General features: G+C 46.6%; 1 protein-coding gene across 1 annotated transcript in view; it reads left to right on the top strand.

Annotated features, from left to right (window-relative positions):
* The window catches only part of LOC147699012 (importin subunit alpha-5), a 270,809-nt gene that overhangs the window by 104,925 nt on the left and 145,484 nt on the right, over positions 1 to 20,400 (top strand). The window contains exon 5 of the mRNA XM_086935614.1: positions 19,950 to 20,044. Coding sequence (XP_086791740.1) covers positions 19,950 to 20,044 — 95 coding nt within the window. The remainder of the gene's footprint in view (positions 1 to 19,949; positions 20,045 to 20,400) is intronic.

Genomic DNA, 20,400 nt, shown 5'->3' with positions numbered 1-20,400 from the left:
GCTCTGGACGTGGCTGACACCGCCGCATGCGCAATTAACACTAGCGTTATGCTTCGTAGACATGCATGGCTAAGGATATCTGGGTTCAAGCCGGACATTCAAACCACCATCTTGAACCAAACGGTCAACCCAGATCACCTGTTTGGCCCTGAGGTTGATACCACCCTTGAGAAGATGAAGAAGGACACCGACACTGCAAAATCTATGGGTGCCTTGCAGTCCCAGCAGTTTCGGAGTGGGTCCTTTCGTCGCTCCAATACTAAAGGCACCTCAAGGGGTCAACTTTCGCAGTCAGCGCAGTTCTACAAAAGCAACACCCAGACAACTTATACCAACAAGGGTCGAGGTGGATACCGCGGCAACAACGCCAAGGGCAGAGGACGTGGCAACAACAGCTCCAGGTCCTCTACCGCCAACAAACAGTGACGCATGGTAACTGCCCCCCGACCAGCGCCTTGAGACCCTCTGGGTAAGTAGTGCGCTATATAAATACGATGATTGATTGATTGATTGATTGACCACACAACACCAGTCGGGGGGAGACTCCAGCAGTTCCTGCCCGTGTGGAAGTCCATCACCACGGACAGGTGGGTCAGAAAGCTTATCCAATTTGGTTATTGTCTGGAGCTCACATCCACTCCACCCAACATACCCCCAAGGCACCGTCCTATGTCCGGCGAGCACTTGCACTTATTGCAGCAGGAAGTCACAGTCAAAAAGGGGCAATAGAGCTCGTACCCTTGCAGGAAAGAGGCGCGGGAGTTTACTCCCTGTACTTCCTGATTCCAAAGAAGGACGGGTCCCTCAGGCCCATCCTGGATCTCAGGCCCCTCAACTTTTACATCCTATCAGAGCATTTCCACATGCTAACACTGCAGCAAGTTCTCCCACTGCTTCAACAGGAGGACTTTCTGGCGACTCTGGACCTGAAGGATGCGTACTTTCACATTCCGCTACATCCTTCACAGTGAAAATACCTCGGGTTCACCATCCAAAACCAGCACTGCCAATTCAAGGTTTTGCCTTTCGGGGTCACCACGGCACCCAGGGTTTTCACAAAGTGCCTGGCGACGGTGGCGGTGCATCTAAGACGTCAAAACATCCATGTCTACCCCTATCTGGACGACTGGCTCATTCAGGCGAAGTCGGCCCAGCAGTGCGCCCACCACGTGTCCCACACCATTCACCTCCTGCACGATCTGGGGTTCTCACTGAATTACCCAAAATCCCATCTCCAGCCCACCCACATACGGCAGTATCTGGGTGTGACCATAGACACTCTGGCGGCCACAGCACAGCCGAATTCAGTGAGAGTCAACAGCATTCAATCGCTGATCCAAAAATTCAGACCTCAACACTCGCTTCCAGCAAGAGTGTTCATGCAGTTGATAGGCATGATGGCCTCCTGCATCTCCATTGTCCCGCACGCGAGACTACATATGCGGCTGCTTCAGGAGTGCTTGGCACGTCAGTGGACTCAGGCTCACAACTAGTTGAAAGACCTAGTGTTGGTGAGCGGTCGGGCATACAACTCTCTGCATTGGTGGAATCCACGAAACCTTTGCAAGGGCCGACCGTTCCAGGAGCCTGTGCCACAGATTATCCTGACTACGGACGCTTCTCTCCAGGGATGGGGAGCGCATGTACTCCAATACACTGTGCAGGGACTATGGACGCAGCAACAGGGGAATATGCACATCAATGTTCTGGAACTGATGGCGATCTTCATGGCACTAAAGGCTTTCAAAGTACATCTATGCAACAAGGTCGTGTTGATTCGGACGGACAACATGACGGCAATGTACTACATTCAAAAGCAGGGAGGCACACACTCTCCGCAGCTGTCTCATCTGGCTCAGAGCATGTGGAAGTGGGCCATTCAGAGGAACATCTTCCTCATCGCAGAGCATCTCCCGAGCAAGGACAATCAGATGGCGGACCTGCTCAGCAGGCACAGCCACCAGATGCACGAGTGGGAGATACATCCATCAGTACTCCAGCCGTACTTCCAAAGGTGAGGTCATCCAGAGATAGACCTGTTCGCCACAAAGGAGAACGCAAAATGCCAAAGCTTCGCCACCAGGTTCCCACACCCACAGTCGCAGGACAATGCGATATGGATGAACTGGTCAGGCAAATTTGCGTACGCTTTTCCCCCAGCACCTCTGATACCGCTGGTGGCACGCAAGCTCAGGCAACACTCGATGACTCTCATCCTAGTTGCTCCAACGTGGGCTCGTCAACCATGGTACACCACGTTTCTAGAACTGTCCGTGGTACCGCATCAATGGCTACATCTCACACCCAGCCTTCTGACGCAGAGCCATGGCGACATTCAGCACCCAGATCCGCAACAGCTCAACCTGGCGATCTGGCTCCTGAAGTCCTAGAGTTTGGCTACCTAAACTTACCTCCCGATTGCATGGACATCATTTGGGAGGCGAGAAAGCCCACTACTAGAGCCTGCTATGCGGCAAAATGGAAGCGGTTTGTCATTTATTGTCCGAACCACAACATTAACCCGCTGGACGCTTCTATTCAGAACATCATCTGTTACCTATTCCATCTTTACAAGTGTAATCTGGCCTATACTTCCATTCGCATTCATCTGTCTGCAATGGCCGCGTATCTCCAAAATAGACAGCACCTTTCACTTTTCAAGGTGCCTACCATCAAAGCTTTTTTGGAAGGCCTCAAACGAGTCATTCCACCACGGACTCCACCAGCACCCGAGTGGAACCTCATCGTGTTTCTTACCAGGCTGATGGGTCCTCCCTGTGAACCACTGCATTCCTGCGAGATTCAGTTCTTGACATGGAAAGTGGCTTTCCTCGTAGCAATTACATCACTACGGAGGGTTAGTGAATTGCAAGCCCTCACAATCCAAGAGCCATTTATCCAGATTCACTCCAACAGGGTGGTGCTCCGCACTAATCCTAAGTTTCTGCCCAAGGTTGTGTCTCAGTTCCACATCAACCAAACTATCGAATTACCCGTTTTCTTTCAAAATCCTGATTCGTTGGCGGAGCGGATGCTCCATACCCTTGACGTTAAACGGGCCCTAATGTATTACATTGATAGGACCAATGATTTTAGGAAGACTAAACAACTCTTTGTCGCCTTTGCACCACACCACAAAGGTAACCCTATTTCCAAGGCTGGTATTGCTAGGTGGATCGTTAAATGTATCCAGATCTGCTATCTGAAAGCAAAACGTACTCTTACCATTCCACCAAGAGCCCACTCCACCAGAAAGTTGGGGGCCTCTATGGCATTCCTTGGAAACATTCCTTTAGAAGGCATATGTAGAGCAGCCACATGGTCTACCACACACACATTTACTAAGCATTACTGTGTTGATGTGCTCTCCAAACAGCAGGCAGCTGTAGAGCAGGCTGTTCTCAAAACACTCTTTCAAACTGCTGCAGCTGGCACGGACGGCCGCCGCTAATGGAGGGACTGCTATGTATTCTATGCACAGATATGAATTCAGCAGCCCACATGCCTCGAACCGAATATGCTACTTACCAGTATGCATCTGTTCTTGGCATGTAGGGCTGCTGACATTCATATCGCCCGCCCTCCTCCCCGGCGCCTGTAGCAGCTGCAGTCTTCACTTATACTCATAGCATGGTCATCATTCACTAAGTTTCACTCCATCTTGGCCACAATGGCGAAAAGCAATCTGAGGATGGAGTCGATGCCCATGCGCACTGTAGTCCAGGGGAGGAGCCACCTATCTCGTGATACTTCGAAGACTCTTCCAGGACAACAATGTGCAATCATCCGGACCCAACACTAGGCGGCGATCTATGCACAGATATGAATGTCAACAGCCCTACATGCCAAGAACAGATGCATACTGGTAAGTAGCATATTCGTTACAAACAATTTGCAGTGAAATGAAAGAATAGTAGAATTCACATTTATTTGCTCACTTGATGCTGTAGAAAGCAGTAATTAAAAATATTCATAATTTTTTGGTGACAAATAAACAATGTTGCATATTCTAGGATAGTGGTATTAAATTATGTTCGAGGCATGTGTGCTGTAGATGCACATGGTTTGCATACTCCTGCCATCTAGTGTTGGGTCCGGATGTTTGCAAGTTGTTTTCTTTCGAAGAAGGTTTTCTAGTTACGAGGTAAGGTGACTCCTCTTTTCGGTGATAGTGCGCGTGGGCATTTACTCCATTGTTTGTTTTTTTCCGCCATCTGGTTTGGACGTGTATTGCTGCGCTCCAGTTCGAAAACGTTCTTCAGGTTCCCCTCTGTGCGCAATCCACAGTACCCACGGCAGTATTGTTCTCGTACGCATTTCCTTGTTCTCCGGGTATAAAATCGATTTGGAAACACACTATCTTCAGTCAGAAACAACGTGGACGGCCCTCTGACCTAGCCGCGTCGGTCTACCCTTCTGCCGATGGAACAGACTCCATTCCAATTCTGTCCTCAGTGCCACTCCAAGTACCCTCGAACTGACCTACATATACTTTGTAATTTGTGCCTCTCACCAGAGCAAAATTGAAGAAGACTGTGATGCCTGTAAGTTGTTCTGGTCGAAAAAGACTACGCAATCATCTGGCTCGACAAAGAGAAATGCAACACCAAAGCATTTAACGTACTCCGTATATCTTCGGGAAAGAATCCGAACATGAAGAGGTCGAAGCGTTGGCAGCAGAGAAGGAAGAAGCTGTCTCTGTTCCAGAATCCGATTCTGAAGTGGAGATTGATTTGGAGTTGTGCCTCCGGTACAGGGTGCCATAAGTACTAAAGACCCTTTACTCAAGAAAATGTATTCCATCAAGTATAAGGCTTCGGCACCACCTCTGCCTTTGGGCCCGGCACTGAAACAAACTGTCAGCCTTCTGGCTCGGGATTGAGTCGTCCAAAGTTTTCGTCTTCGGATCCGAAACCCTCCGCTCCGAAAGACAAGACTGGTTTGGAACCAAAGCCTTCTTGTTCTAAAGGCAAGACTAGTTCGGCACCGAAACATTTGATGTCGAAAATTAAAGAAAGCCTCATTAAGTCTCCGGAACCTATCCTGGAACTTTTCAAAGAAAAATGTGACCCTAAACAAAAGAAGATGCACATAAATTCAGATACTGAACATATTTTAGCTAAGACACCATCCAAACGGAAACTTCCTTTAGAGGACCTTGCTTAAAAGATTCCTCCTAAGAAAAAGGACATGGCTACAAGCCCTATTCATCCGCTTCCACCATCTTCACCACCCTTGCCAGGTTCAGATCCTTTACTCCTTAATCACCTCAGTGGTGTCCTCATACATTACCTGATATAGATTGATATATATATATATATATATATATATATTTTAATGATTGTTTTACTTTCACTACCTTCCTTTCCCTTAACATGTGGCTTCATGGTTGTCGCCATATAAATTTCTCTCAGTCTTTATTTTTGGGTGATAGTAAAGTTTTTTTCACTCGCATGTTTTGGACACAGCCACGTGATACTATTTGTGAATGTCTGTTTTCTGCTCAACTATATTGTGAATATGGAATAACATTGCTTCTTCACAATTGAATCCATTTCTTTTTCTTTTGGAGTTAACAAATTTGGCCAATTAAATTTTAAATATTTATGCTCTTTAGTGCCATACTATATGAATACATCCATAACCTTGCCATTCTGGATTTTATCCTACTGTTTACATTCTTTGCGTAATTTGCACTGATTGCATTTGTCACTTTATATGTTCATATTGCATTTGCACTTTATGGAAACATTTATAGAAATATGCACTTTATCGCATATTTTGCACATTGACAAGGTTGGTTTTACACAAACTGTACTGTATTCAATTGAATCTTCAATATGGCTTTATAAACTGTATTTTGCATTATATGCATTTATTTACTATGTGAAAAATTATTGCATGTTCGCTATATTTTAAGGTGGCCTTAAATTGCATTTCCTTAGAAACAATGGACTTATTTCTTCTTTTTTCTAAAGTGGATTTTAGCCACTTCCAATATAGTTAAAATTAACTTTTAGCAGAATTGTTTGGAAAACAGACTTCCTAGTACGTATTTTGGAGTATGTCCTTTATTTCTATGAACACATGGTGCTATGAATGAAAAAACAGAAAAGAAAAAAACGCTAATTGAAAAAAACTGTGAAGCACTGGCTATTTAACTGTGAAAGTTTTACTTACTGACTGTCTGTGAGCAAGGGCGGATGCCCGAAACGCGTCAGATTTTGTTGGTCTCAGCTTTTGAATAAATGTTGTGCCTTCAATCACGTTGGATTCGTGTGGTTTTCCTGGGTCGTTTAAACACGGAGCTTTGGAAACTGCTGTTTATTTATTTATATATATATATATAAATATATCCCCTAGAATACTCGCCAGTAGCACTGTCTTCTGGGAGTTGAAGTTTCATTTGTGCCACCATGGTTGAATCAACATGTGACTTGGGGGCGGGAGCCTACTTACTTTCCAATGAGGGTGGTACTGGACATTTCAAAGATGCAGGCGGGGTCATCACGTGTCAGCAACAGCAACTGAAGAAGGCTCATTGCCGAAATGCATTTTGCTATGCTGTCCACCATTAAACGGCTCCTGCAAAGTTCCCTCGTGTGGCCTCTTCTCCTTTCCTATCTGCGAGGAGTGCGGTTTATTATATATATATTTATATGTATATGTATATGTATATGTGTATATGTATGTTCGAGGCATGTGGGCTGCTGAATTCATATCTGTGCATAGATCGCCACCTAGTGTTGGGTCCGGATGATTGCACATTGTTGTCCTGGAAGAGTCTTCGAAGTATCACGAGATAGGTGGCTCCTCCCCTGGACTACAGTGCGCATGGGCATCGCCTCCATCCCCAGATTGTTTTTTCCGCCATTGGGTTCGGATGTGTTTCGGTTCCCTCTGTCGGAACCGATAGTTGTTCAACTTCTACTCGAGACCAAAAGGTCTTTAGGCTGGGCGTCGGTATAGTTGCGTTCGGGTTTCTTTCTGACTCTCAGCCCCAATCTCTTGCTGCCCTTCCACGTGCTTTCGGCGCGGACGGGCCTACACTACACTCTTGCTATGGAGCTGACTCCGTTTAAGAAGTGCCCGGAGTGTAACTCTAAATACTCACACCTCGATGTGCACCCGGTGTGCAATACCTGCTTGTCACCGGATCACCGCGAAGACGCCTGCATGGCGTGCTCGAAGTTCCGGAGCAAGAAGACTTTAAAGATTCGTCGAGCCCATAGGCTCCAGGCTAAGTTATCAGCTGCGGCGCCCCCACCAGAAGACATTTTTCAAGAATCTGTCGAGGACGAAGACGACGTGCAAGGTTCGGACTCTAATCCCGCATCCGAAGGGGAGACCTACGACGCGGGTGAGGAAAACTTTGCCGAAGTCACCGACGAGGTAGGGGACGACGATCAGACTTTTACCACGATGGGAGATAGCTCGGAGAAGGAGCATCCCCATACAGACTCAGGGGTTAGTCCCCTTCATACGGCCCAGGTCGAGGGATCGCCTTCGGGCCTTACCCAAGATCTAACTATAAGTCCTACGTCCCCGCCTTTGGGCCCGGTCACGGACATTTGTGAACCATCGCTTACTTCGAAGAAAACGAAAGTGAAGCCGACTGGTCCCGCACCCTCGGATGCGAAACCGAAAGCGAAAGTTGAGATGGTCAAGAAGGTTCTGGAGGCGTCAACTTCCAAGAAAGTCAAAATGGCCGACTCTAAGAGCCACGCCAAAATGGCCGACCCGAAGCCCTCGGGGTCGGTGCCGAAGGCGAAATCGTCCGACGCATCTGCGTCGGCTTCGAAAGGGGTCGCGGACCCGAAAAAGGCTCCGAGGAAGCGGCAGGGCGACGACGCTCATGGCCATGGGGCGTCGGCTCCGAAGAAGGTGGCTGCCGGCGATCAGGCTCTCGACGACGGGGGGTCGGTCGGACCGGTCAAGCCCTCTACGGCCTTGACGATGAAGGTAACGGAATCCCTGCAGCGGATCCGAAAGGACAGTGTGGTTCCCGCTCAGGACGCTGTGGCGCCTACGCTCCCACCTAAGCCTGCGAAGGGGCAAACGCCTATTCGTTTCACCCTACCACCCAAGACGGCGCCGAAGGCCTTCGCGTCGACTCAGGGCGGACACTCAAAGGAGGTATTGACGCCGAAAGCTACCTTGGTGGCGTCGAAGCTTCGGCTCCAGCCGCTTGCTGAGGAAGAACGTCGTGAGGTAATCATCGACGCCAACACCGGAAAACTGTCTCTCCTCAAGAGGAAGATCACGACGGAGCCGGCGTTGGAGCATTTCAAGATCCCTCTCAAAAACAAAAGGGACTCTTCGACTCTGGTGGAACCTGTGTCCCCACAGGCCCTGGGACTCTCGCCAACGCATTCCCCCGCAGCCGATGTGGACGAAGACGATGCCGAGTACACCTATCCGGTGTACTCGGACCCGGAGGAGGAGCGTGCCCCTTGGTCCGCCGGAGGCGACTCGGAAGACCCGCAATCGGGTCAGGACACGCAACTCTTTGCGGCCAAGACGTCCCCGACGGAGGACTCGGCAGCCTTTAATGCTCTGATCGAGCGAGCTGCGGCGAACCACGACGTCGAGCTGCACTCGGACCCCGTGGATGTGGACTTCTTATTCGACACCTTCTCTGTGGCTGAGAAGACAGTCAAAACGCTGCCGATGCTCAAAGGTGTGCTTAAACATGCAACGGAAGTCTTCAGGGAGCCCACACGGGCGCGTGTGGTCAACCCTCGAATCGACAGGAAATATAAGGCGGCGCCGACGGATCCTACCTATATCAAGGGACACTTGCCATTAGACTCCTTGGTTGTTTCCAACGCTCGGAAGAGGGAGAACTCTCAGACTACTGGTGACGCTCCTCCCCCAGACAAAGAATCCAAGGTCTTCGAGGCCTCAGGCAAACGGATTGCTGCACAGGCAGCTAATATCTGGAGAATTTCTAACACCCAAGCCCTGCTTGCACGTTATGATAGGGCCCATTATGACACCTTAGAGGCCATACTGCAACACTTACCTGACCAATACAAGGAGGCAGGGGAGATGCTGATCCAGGAAGGCAAACTCATTACAAATGCATCCATCAAATGTGCATTAGACGTGGCGGAAACAGCCTCCAGGGCTATCAACACCAGTGTGTTGCTTAGAATTGGCTTGGTAGTTTGGTCTGCCCTGTTCCCATGATGCACTGGGCCAGGGACAGACTAATTTGCATATAGCCAGGTTCTGAGCTGGGATGGGGCAGTGAGATAAATAACGGTGATGGATCAAGCCCTGATCTTTGGACTGGGTAAGAGTGGTCTGCTTAATTCAGACACTCTGTTCATCACCACCCCCTTTTCTGAATCGTTTTTGGCCACTATAAGTGTGGCAGGGTATACTCAGACATGAGTCCCTTTCTCACTGCTCCATCAGGATTCAAGCAAGCCGGGCCGAAGAGGCTGAAATGCCAGAAACCGGTCCCCGGTAGCTTGTCTCCTTTCTGGTGAAGAATTGGCTTGGTAGTTTGGTCTGCCCTGTTCCCATGATGCACTGGGCCAGGGACAGACTAATTTGCATATAGCCAGGTTCTGAGCTGGGATGGGGCAGTGAGATAAATAACGGTGATGGATCAAGCCCTGATCTTTGGACTGGGTAAGAGTGGTCTGCTTAATTCAGACACTCTGTTCATCACCACCCCCTTTTCTGAATCGTTTTTGGCCACTATAAGTGTGGCAGGGTATACTCAGACATGAGTCCCTTTCTCACTGCTCCATCAGGATTCAAGCAAGCCGGGCCGAAGAGGCTGAAATGCCAGAAACCGGTCCCCGGTAGCTTGTCTCCTTTCTGGTGAAGAATTGGCTTGGTAGTTTGGTCTGCCCTGTTCCCATGATGCACTGGGCCAGGGACAGACTAATTTGCATATAGCCAGGTTCTGAGCTGGGATGGGGCAGTGAGATAAATAACGGTGATGGATCAAGCCCTGATCTTTGGACTGGGTAAGAGTGGTCTGCTTAATTCAGACACTCTGTTCATCACCACCCCCTTTTCTGAATCGTTTTTGGCCACTATAAGTGTGGCAGGGTATACTCAGACATGAGTCCCTTTCTCACTGCTCCATCAGGATTCAAGCAAGCCGGGCCGAAGAGGCTGAAATGCCAGAAACCGGTCCCCGGTAGCTTGTCTCCTTTCTGGTGAAGAATTGGCTTGGTAGTTTGGTCTGCCCTGTTCCCATGATGCACTGGGCCAGGGACAGACTAATTTGCATATAGCCAGGTTCTGAGCTGGGATGGGGCAGTGAGATAAATAACGGTGATGGATCAAGCCCTGATCTTTGGACTGGGTAAGAGTGGTCTGCTTAATTCAGACACTCTGTTCATCACCACCCCCTTTTCTGAATCGTTTTTGGCCACTATAAGTGTGGCAGGGTATACTCAGACATGAGTCCCTTTCTCACTGCTCCATCAGGATTCAAGCAAGCCGGGCCGAAGAGGCTGAAATGCCAGAAACCGGTCCCCGGTAGCTTGTCTCCTTTCTGGTGAAGAATTGGCTTGGTAGTTTGGTCTGCCCTGTTCCCATGATGCACTGGGCCAGGGACAGACTAATTTGCATATAGCCAGGTTCTGAGCTGGGATGGGGCAGTGAGATAAATAACGGTGATGGATCAAGCCCTGATCTTTGGACTGGGTAAGAGTGGTCTGCTTAATTCAGACACTCTGTTCATCACCACCCCCTTTTCTGAATCGTAGACGCCATGCCTGGCTTCGGATTTCAGGGTTCAAACCCGACATCCAAACTACGATATTGAATCAAACAGTGAATCCTGACCACCTGTTTGGACCTGAGGTGGATGCCACCCTGGAAAAAATGAAAAAAGATACGGAAACTGCCAAATCGATGGGGGCTTTACAAAGTCAGCAGTTTCGGAGTGGTTCCTTTCGCCGCTCAAACTCCAGAGGCACCACAAGGGGGCAGGCATCCCAATCCTCGCAGTATTACAAAAGTAACACCCAGACCACGTACAACAACAAGGGTAGAGGTGGTTACAGAGGCAATAATGTCAAGGGCAGGGGACGTGGAAACAATAGCTCCAGGTCCACCACCACCAAAAAGCAGTGACGTCTTGTCACTGCCCCCCGACCATGCAACACCGGTTGGGGGGAGACTCCAGCAGTTCCTGCCGGCGTGGAAGAACATCACCACGGACAGGTGGGTGAGGTCCCTTATCCAGTACGGGTACTGTCTAGAGCTTACTTCCATTCCGCCGGACATACCCCCAAGAAGCCGTCCTATGTCAGGCGAGCATTTGACCTTGTTGCAGCAGGAAGTTCTAGTCATGCTGCAAAAAGGGGCAATAGAGCTCGTTCCCTTGCAAGAGCGGGGAACAGGGGTTTACTCCCTGTATTTCCTGATTCCCAAGAAGGACGGATCCCTCAGGCCCATCCTGGACCTCAGGCCCCTAAACTGGTACATACTCTCGGAGCACTTCCATATGCTCACGTTGCAACAAGTGCTTCCCCTGCTTCAGCAAGGGGATTTTCTGGCTACGCTGGATCTGAAAGATGCCTATTTTCATATCCCCCTGCATCCTTCCCACAGAAAGTATCTCAGATTCACGATCTTAGACCAGCATTACCAGTTCAAGGTCCTGCCGTTCGGGGTCACCACGGCACCAAGGGTATTCACGAAGTGCCTAGCGACTGTGGCGGCGCATCTCCGTCGCCAGCACGTCCACGTCTTTCCTTATCTGGACGACTGGCTCATTCAGGCAAGGACGGAACGACAGTGCGTAGACCATGTGTCACGCACCATTCATCTCCTGCACGATCTGGGTTTCTCTCTGAACTACCCCAAGTCCCATCTCCAGCCCGCCCACGTGCGACAGTATCTGGGCGCGACAATCAACACTCTGGCAGCCACTGCGCAGCCAAATTCAGTGAGAATCGCCAGTATCCAGGCGCTGATCCAACGATTCAGACCCCAGCACTCGCTTCCAGCGAAGGTGTTCATGCAGTTGATAGGCATGATGGCCTCCTGCATCTCCATTGTCCCGCACGCGAGACTACACATGCGTCCGCTTCAGGAGTGCCTAGCACGTCAGTGGACTCAGGCTCATGGGCAACTGACAGACCTAGTGTTGGTGAGCGGTCGGGCATACAACTCTCTGCATTGGTGGAATCCACAAAACCTTTGCAAAGGCCGACCATTCCAAGAGCCTGTCCCACAGATTGTCCTGACAACGGACGCTTCTCTCCAGGGTTGGGGAGCGCATGTACTCCACTACACGGTGCAGGGACTATGGACACTACAGCAAAGGAAGATGCACATCAATGTGTTGGAACTGATGGCAATCTTCATGGCCTTAAAAGCGTTCAAAGTACATCTGTGCAACAAGGTCGTGTTGATCCGGACGGACAACATGACGGCCATGTACTACATCCAGAAGCAGGGAGGCACACACTCTCCACAGCTGTCTCATCTGGCTCAGAGCATGTGGAAGTGGGCCATTCAGAGGAACATCTTCCTCATGGCGGAGCATCTCCCGGGCAAGGACAATCAAATGGCGGATCTGCTCAGCAGGCACAGCCATCAGATGCACGAGTGGGAGATACATCCATCAGTACTCCAACCGTACTTCCAAAGGTGGGGTCATCCAGAGATAGACCTATTTGCCACAAAGGAGAACGCAAAATGCCGAAACTTCGCCGCCAGGTTCCCACACCCGCAATCACAGGGCAATGCGATGTGGATGAACTGGTCAGGCAGATTTGCGTACGCTTTTCCCCCAGCACCTCTGATACCGCTGGTGGCACGCAAGCTCCGGCAGCACTCGATGACGCTCATCCTGGTTGCTCCGACGTGGGCTCGCCAACCATGGTACACCACGTTTCTGGAACTCTCCGTGGTACCGCATCAGAGGCTTCATCTCACTCCCAGCCTTCTGACGCAGAGCCATGGCGACATTCAGCACCCAGATCCGCAACAGCTCAACCTAGCGATCTGGCTCCTGAAGTCCTAGAGTTTGGCTACCTCAATCTTCCCCCCGATTGTATGGACATCATTCGTGAGGCAAGGAAGCCCACTACTAGAGCTTGTTATGCGGCTAAATGGAAGAGGTTTGTCATCTACTGTGCTAACCACAATATTGACCCGCTAGATGCTTCCATTCAGAATATCATCTGTTACCTTTTCCACCTGTATCAATGCAATTTAGCGTACTCTTCCATCCGTATTCACCTGTCTGCTATGGCAGCATACCTCCAGAATAGGCAGCACCTGTCACTCTTTAAGGTCCCTGCTATCAAGGCCTTTCTGGAAGGACTCAAAAGGGTCATTCCACCAAGGACCCCACCAGCTCCAGAATGGAACCTCAATGTGGTTCTTACAAGGCTGATGGGTCCTCCCTTTGAGCCACTGCACTCTTGTGAGCTTCAGTTTCTGACTTGGAAGGTTGCGTTCTTAGTAGCGATTACATCGCTTAGGAGGGTTAGCGAGTTGCAGGCGCTCACCATCCAAGAACCTTTCTTCCAGGTACATGCTAACAGGGTGGTGCTCCGCACTAACCCTAAATTCCTGCCCAAGGTGGTATCACAATTCCACATTAACCAGACGATCGAATTGCCAGTGTTTTTCCAAAACCCAGAGACGTTGGCAGAGCGCATGCTCCACACCCTTGATGTTAAGAGGGCCTTGATGTATTATGTAGACAGAACAAAAGATTTCCGCAAAACCAAACAACTTTTTGTTGCTTTTGCCACTCACCACAAGGGAAACGCAATCTCCAAAGCGGGGATTGCTAGGTGGATAGTAAAGTGCATCCAGATCTGTTACGCTAAAGCTAAACGCACTCTCACTATCCCACCGAGGGCCCACTCCACCAGGAAGTTGGGGGCCTCTATGGCTTTCCTAGGTAACATTCCCTTAGAAGATATCTGTAGAGCAGCCACATGGTCTACCACACATACTTTCACTAAACACTACTGTGTAGACGTACATTCCAAACAGCAGGCAGCTGTTGGTCAGGCTGTTCTAAAAACGCTTTTTCAGACTGCTGCAGCTGGCACGGGCGGCCGCCGTTAATGGAGGGATTGCTATGTATTCTATGCACAGATATGAATTCAGCAGCCCACATGCCTCGAACTGCAAATGCTACTTACCAGTATGCATCTGTTCTTGGCATGTAGGGCTGCTGACATTCATATCGCCCACCCTCCTCCCCGGCGCCTGTAGCAGCTGCAGATTTTTATCATATACATACATATGCTCATAGCATGGTCATCACTCACATTCTTCACTCCATCTCTGCCAATGGCTAAAAACAATCTGGGGATGGAGGCGATGCCCATGCGCACTGTAGTCCAGGGGAGGAGCCACCTATCTCGTGATACTTCGAAGACTCTTCCAGGACAACAATGTGCAATCATCCGGACCCAACACTAGGTGGCGATCTATGCACAGATATGAATGTCAGCAGCCCTACATGCCAAGAACAGATGCATACTGGTAAGTAGCATTTGCAATATGTATATATATATGTGTGTGTGTATGTATGTATATGTATGTATATATATGTATATATATATATATATATATATATATATATATATATATATATATATATATATATATATATATATATATATATATATATATATATATATATATATATATATATATATATATATATATATATATATATATATATATATATATATATATATATATATATATATATATATATATATATTTTATCACAAAGCTCCTGCATTCGAAGGTGCACTCCAGAGCAGTAATTGAGGCAGCCGGCATTTCATTTTCCTTTATTTATTTCATGAGGCCCTACGCGTTTCGAAGGCTTCCCTTCTTGTTCACGGGCAAAAAGGTCTGTTGTAGCTTAAGCATTGAGAAGCACTCCCCTTTTAAGATGTCATCGTCCTCAGGTGGGGCGTTTCCTTGTTGTTTGTTGCTTGCTGCATTCTGGGGTGTGTAGTGCATAGTGCTTCCTTTTCCGTAGTGGGTTTAAGCTGCTGCAGATTCTTTGTAATTATTTTGTCTTTGCTTTATTTTCGGCCCACAGTGGGCTTTAGGAATATGAATTCCGGTTCATTAACGAGCCAAACTAAATAAAGGAAAATGAAATGCCGGCTGCCTCAATTACTGCTCTGGAGTGCACCTTCGAATGCAGGAGCTTTGTGATAAAATGTAACTAACGGCGATTCCAGTCGTGAAGGCGTCACCACTCGCAAACCAGAGGCCACACGGACACTGCACTAATCACAGTCTGTGGATGGGAGAACAGTTTGGCTCGTTAATGAACCGGAATTCATATTCCTAAAGCCCACTGTGGGCCGAAAATAAAGCAAAGACAAAATAATTACAAAGAATCTGCAGCAGCTTAAACCCACTACGGAAAAGGAAGCACTATGCACTACACACCCCAGAATGCAGCAAGCAACAAACAACAAGGAAACGCCCCACCTGAGGACGATGACATCTTAAAAGGGGAGTGCTTCTCAATGCTTAAGCTACAACAGACCTTTTTGCCCGTGAACAAGAAGGGAAGCCTTCGAAACGCGTAGGGCCTCATGAAATAAATAAAGGAAAATGAAATGCCGGCTGCCTCAATTACTGCTCTGAAGTGCACCTTCGAATGCAGGAGCTTTGTGATAAAATATATATATATATATATATATATATATATATATATATATATATATATATATATATATATATATATATATATATATATATATATATATATATATATATATATATATATATATATATATATATATATATATATATATATATATATATATATATATATATATATATATATATATATATATATATATATTACTAATTTGCCTGTCGATCCATGGAATGATTACACTATTGATCCTAGCATGGATACTGACCCAGATCTATTTCCTGCAAAGCCATCACCACCAGATGATGTAGCTTACCAAGAGCTTATTTCTAGAGCAGCATTGTATCATGGGGTTGCATTACATAAAGAATCGTTGGAGGATTTTTTTTTATTTGAGACTCTTGGGTCTACACATAGGACAAGTCAAAGTCTTCCTATGTTAAAGGGCATGATTAGACATGCTGCCGAAATATTTAAAAACCGGGCCCGTGTTTTAACTCCCGGGTTGATAACAAACAATATATAAGCCATCGTCATCTGATCCCATTTTTATTAAGGGACAATTGCCTCTAGACTCGTTAGTGGTCTCGAAAGCGCATAAGAGAGCAAACTCACTGACCTCTGCCGATGCACCTCCTCCAGACTAGGAGTCTAAATTAATCTATGCATCTGGTAAGAGTGGCTGCATAAGCTGCTAACCACTGGCGCATTGCTAACTCACAGAGCCTACTAGTTACATGTGATAAAGCACACAGGGACGAGATGGAACTATTACTTCAATATCTCTCAAATGAACACTAAAATTAAAGCACGAGTTATTCCACGAAGGCAAACTCATTTCTAACTCCTCCATAAGGTGTGCTTTAGATGCTGCTGATAATGAGGCAAGGGGAATTAATTTCAGCATTCTCCTAAGAAGATATGCCTGGCTTAGGATTTCAGGGTTTAAATCCGAAGTTCAACAGTACATTTTAAACGCCCTCTTTGAGAAACAGCACCTGTTTGGACCTCATGAAGTGCAATCTCTATTGACACAGGGAGCCATAGAACCAGTTCTGATACAGTACCACGTTTTAGGGGGTTTACTCTCTGTACTTTCTAATCCCCAGAAAAGATTGTTCTTTAAGATCGATTTTGGATCTAAGAGAGTTAAACCAGTACATACTGTCAGAACATTTCCATATGCTACTTCAACAAGTGCTTCCACTTCTACAGCAAGGCGATTTTATGTCAACGCTAGACTGAAAAGACGCAGTGCTTACAACACACTAGACTACATTAGTCCTACTCCAACAATTGGGTTTTACAGTCGATACACAAGTCTCGTCTTCAGCCTTCACAAATGCAGTCCTATCTGTGAGCGACTCTCAATACTCACACAGCTCTAACCTCTCCCAATAAATACAGCCAGGATTTGAAATATTCAAACTGTTATTACAGTTTCAGGTCAACCAATACCTACCAGCCAAGTCTTTCATACAACTGTTAGGAATGATGTCATCATGCATCTCAATAGTGCCTCATGCAAGACTACACAACCGTCCCCTACAAGAATGCTTAGGACATCAGTGGAATCAATCACAGGGTCTGTTAATAGATCTAGTATTGGTAGACCGCCGCACCCATTGCTCTCTGCAGTGGTGGAACACACAAAACGTATCAAAAGAATGGCACTTCATCAACCCTGTTCCACAGGTTGTGCTAACAGCAGACTCCTCTCTCACAGGTTGGGGAGCCCATCTTCACAGCTACACAATTCAGGGGCTCTGGGATGACCAGCACAAACGTCTTCACATCAACTATCTAGAATTTCTAGCAGTATTTCTAGTGTTGAAAGCCTTTCAGTCTCACCTCACAGCCAAAGTTGTTGTAGTCCGCACAGACATGACAGCCATGTACTATGTACAAAAACAGGAGTGGGAACTTCATCCTCAAATTGTCTTTCCATTCTTTCACAAATGGGGATTCCCCTCTAATAGATCTGTTCGCCACAGTGAACAATGCAAAATGCCCAAACTTCGCCTCCTGGTTCCCACATCCTCTATCCAAAGGCAATGCCCTAAGGATAAATTGGTCAGGGATATTTGTCCACACTTTTCTGCCTCTCCCACTCTTATCATTTCTGGTTTAAAAGCTCAGTCAAACATCGCTCACACTAATTTTGGTAGCTCCCACATGGGCTCGTAAAACCGTGGTAAACAACTCTATTAGAGCTATCAGTGGTTCCACATCAAAGGTTGTCTCAATTCCAGCCTTCTAACTCAGAACCATGGAGAATTTAGGCACCCAAATCCCAAGGAGCTCAGCTTAGTGACTTGGCTCCTGAAGTCCTAGAGTTTGGATACTTAAATTTACCACCAGATTGTATGACTATTCTTAAAGAAGCAAGAACGTCTTCCACCAGAACTTCTTAAGCAGCTAAATGGAAGAGATTTGTTGTCTATTGCAGTAACTACATTAATCCTCTAGATGCTTCTGTATGAAACATTATAGCTTATCCTTTGCATCTACAGCATGCTCGTCTAGTCTACACATTTATTAGATTGCACCATGCAGCAGTAGCCACATATTTGCAAAACAGCATTGATCTTTGTTCAAAGTTCCAGTAATTAAAGCCTTTGTGGAAGGCTTAAAACGAGTCATTCCACCTAGAACACCTCCGGCACCAGTTTGGAATCTCAACATTGTACTTACAAGACTCGTGGGTCCAGCTTTTGAACCATTACACAATTGTGCTTTACAGTTTTTTATTGAAGGTTGCCTTCCTCATTGCAATCACTTCATTAAGAAGAGTTGGTGAGCTACAGGCATTAACCTTAGAAGAACCCTTCTTTCAGCTCTATAAAGATAGGGTAGTTCTTTGCACCAATCCAAAATTCCTCCCTAAAGTAGTTTCTGCTTTTTATCTTAACCAGTTAAATGAGTTACCTGTGTTTTTCCCCCAGTATTATTCCGTGGCAAAAATCGCTCTTCACACACTTGATCGTAAAATAAAGCAACTGTTTGGTGCATTTGCTCCACCTCACAAGGGCAATCGTATCTCAAAATATGGCATTCCAAGATGGATTAATAAATGTATTCAGACTTGCTATGCTAAAGCTAAAACAACTTTATACCTCCTAGAGTGCATTCATCTTGCAAAATAGGAGCAACTATGGCTTTTTTAGGTAACATCCCTATAGCTGACATCAGTAAGGCAGCAACATGGTCCACACCACACACATTTACCAAACTCTATTGTGTGGCTATGTTAGCAAGTCAACAAGCCTATGTAGGCCAAGCAGTGCTAAAGACACTTTTTCAGAGAACTGCAACATATACTTGTTAGCTACCTCTTTGGGAGAATACTGCTAAATAGTATAAGCAAAGCATGTTTTTATATCTACAGCACACATGCCTCGAACGGATTAGGTTCATTACCCAGTAAGCATTTGTTCTTGACTTGAAGATCTGCAGATTCACATGCGCCCTCCCACCTCCCCGGGCACCTGTAGTTGCAGTTCTCCTTATCCAAATTACATACGCATGGACATCTCTACTACAGTCACTTACTCCATTCTCACCCTTTTATGGGAAAAAAAATCGAACAATGGAGTCGATGCCCATGCGCACTATCACCGAAAGGAGTCGTCTCCTTACCTCATGACTCGAAATAAAACAACTTGCAAACATCTGGACCCAATACTAGAAGGCAGGAGTATGCAAAGCATGTGAATTTACAGCTCTACATGCCAAGAACAGATGCTTACTGGGTAAGTAACATCATCCTTTTCTACACTCACTTTGTTCTCTGCAATGTGGATCCATACGAAGATCTTCCTGTGCTTTTTTGTTTTGTTTTGTTTTTAACTTCCGTCCAAGGCAATAAAGAAAGTTATGCTTACTACATAGAGCAAATCCTTCCTAATAGCAGGCAGCAAAGTATTAGCAGCCCAACTAAAGAATATCTTTCAAAGATTCACTTGCTGGCCTTTGTCTTAACTTGCTGGACTAGTCCCAAAACATGCTATGTCTCTGAAAGACATTCCCTTCCTTCCAAGGATCAGTCTCTCCCTGAGCTCCAATGACTAGTGTTTGCAAAGATATACTCAATGAGGCCTGTTCACATGTTGCATGCCTATTTAAGGTGCCTTCTTATATGTCTGATTTGTAGAGATGCAGCATGCTCAATCTTTTCCTCTCTGTGCAGGCATTCTTATTTTTTACTTTGGGCCCGACTTGGCGGTATTCTTTTCGATCTTGGCTCCTTGATAACGAATAGATTTGTTTGTACATAGGTAATTACTGATTGTTTAACATTTGTTGTCTACAGAACCGAATCCTCCTATTGATGAAGTCATCGGTACTCCTGGGGTTGTGGCCAGATTTGTGGAATTCCTCAAGAGGAAAGAAAACTGTACATTACAGGTGCGCGCTTTGCATTTTCAACATGTTATGCATTTGCTCTAAAATCACTAAGAGGCAAAGATTGACAATTCCTATTCAGCTTATGTTCTTGTTTTAAATTATAATAAACTGACTACTTTTGTTAAATTATGTTGAAGTTGCTCAGTCTCATCTGTGAAACCTGATAATTGGAGATCTGTCAGCCTTCATCCTCTGGCTTTAGGGTGACTGCTGCTTATGCAGTTTGTGGCAGTCCCACAGCAGCTTTTTCTTTGTTGTGCCCTACTCTTTTAGTTTAATATATGAGTGTTTTGAGAAGAAAAGTGTATCCCTTACACCAGTTGGTTGTCTTCCTTGGAGAAGACTTGATTGTTGGG

Source organism: Lissotriton vulgaris, chromosome 8 (assembly GCF_964263255.1).
Source record: "Lissotriton vulgaris chromosome 8, aLisVul1.2, whole genome shotgun sequence".
Lineage (NCBI taxonomy): Eukaryota > Metazoa > Chordata > Amphibia > Caudata > Salamandridae > Lissotriton > Lissotriton vulgaris.
The sequence above is the reverse complement of the archived record's forward strand: the minus strand, read 5'-3'. Positions and strand labels throughout refer to the sequence as shown.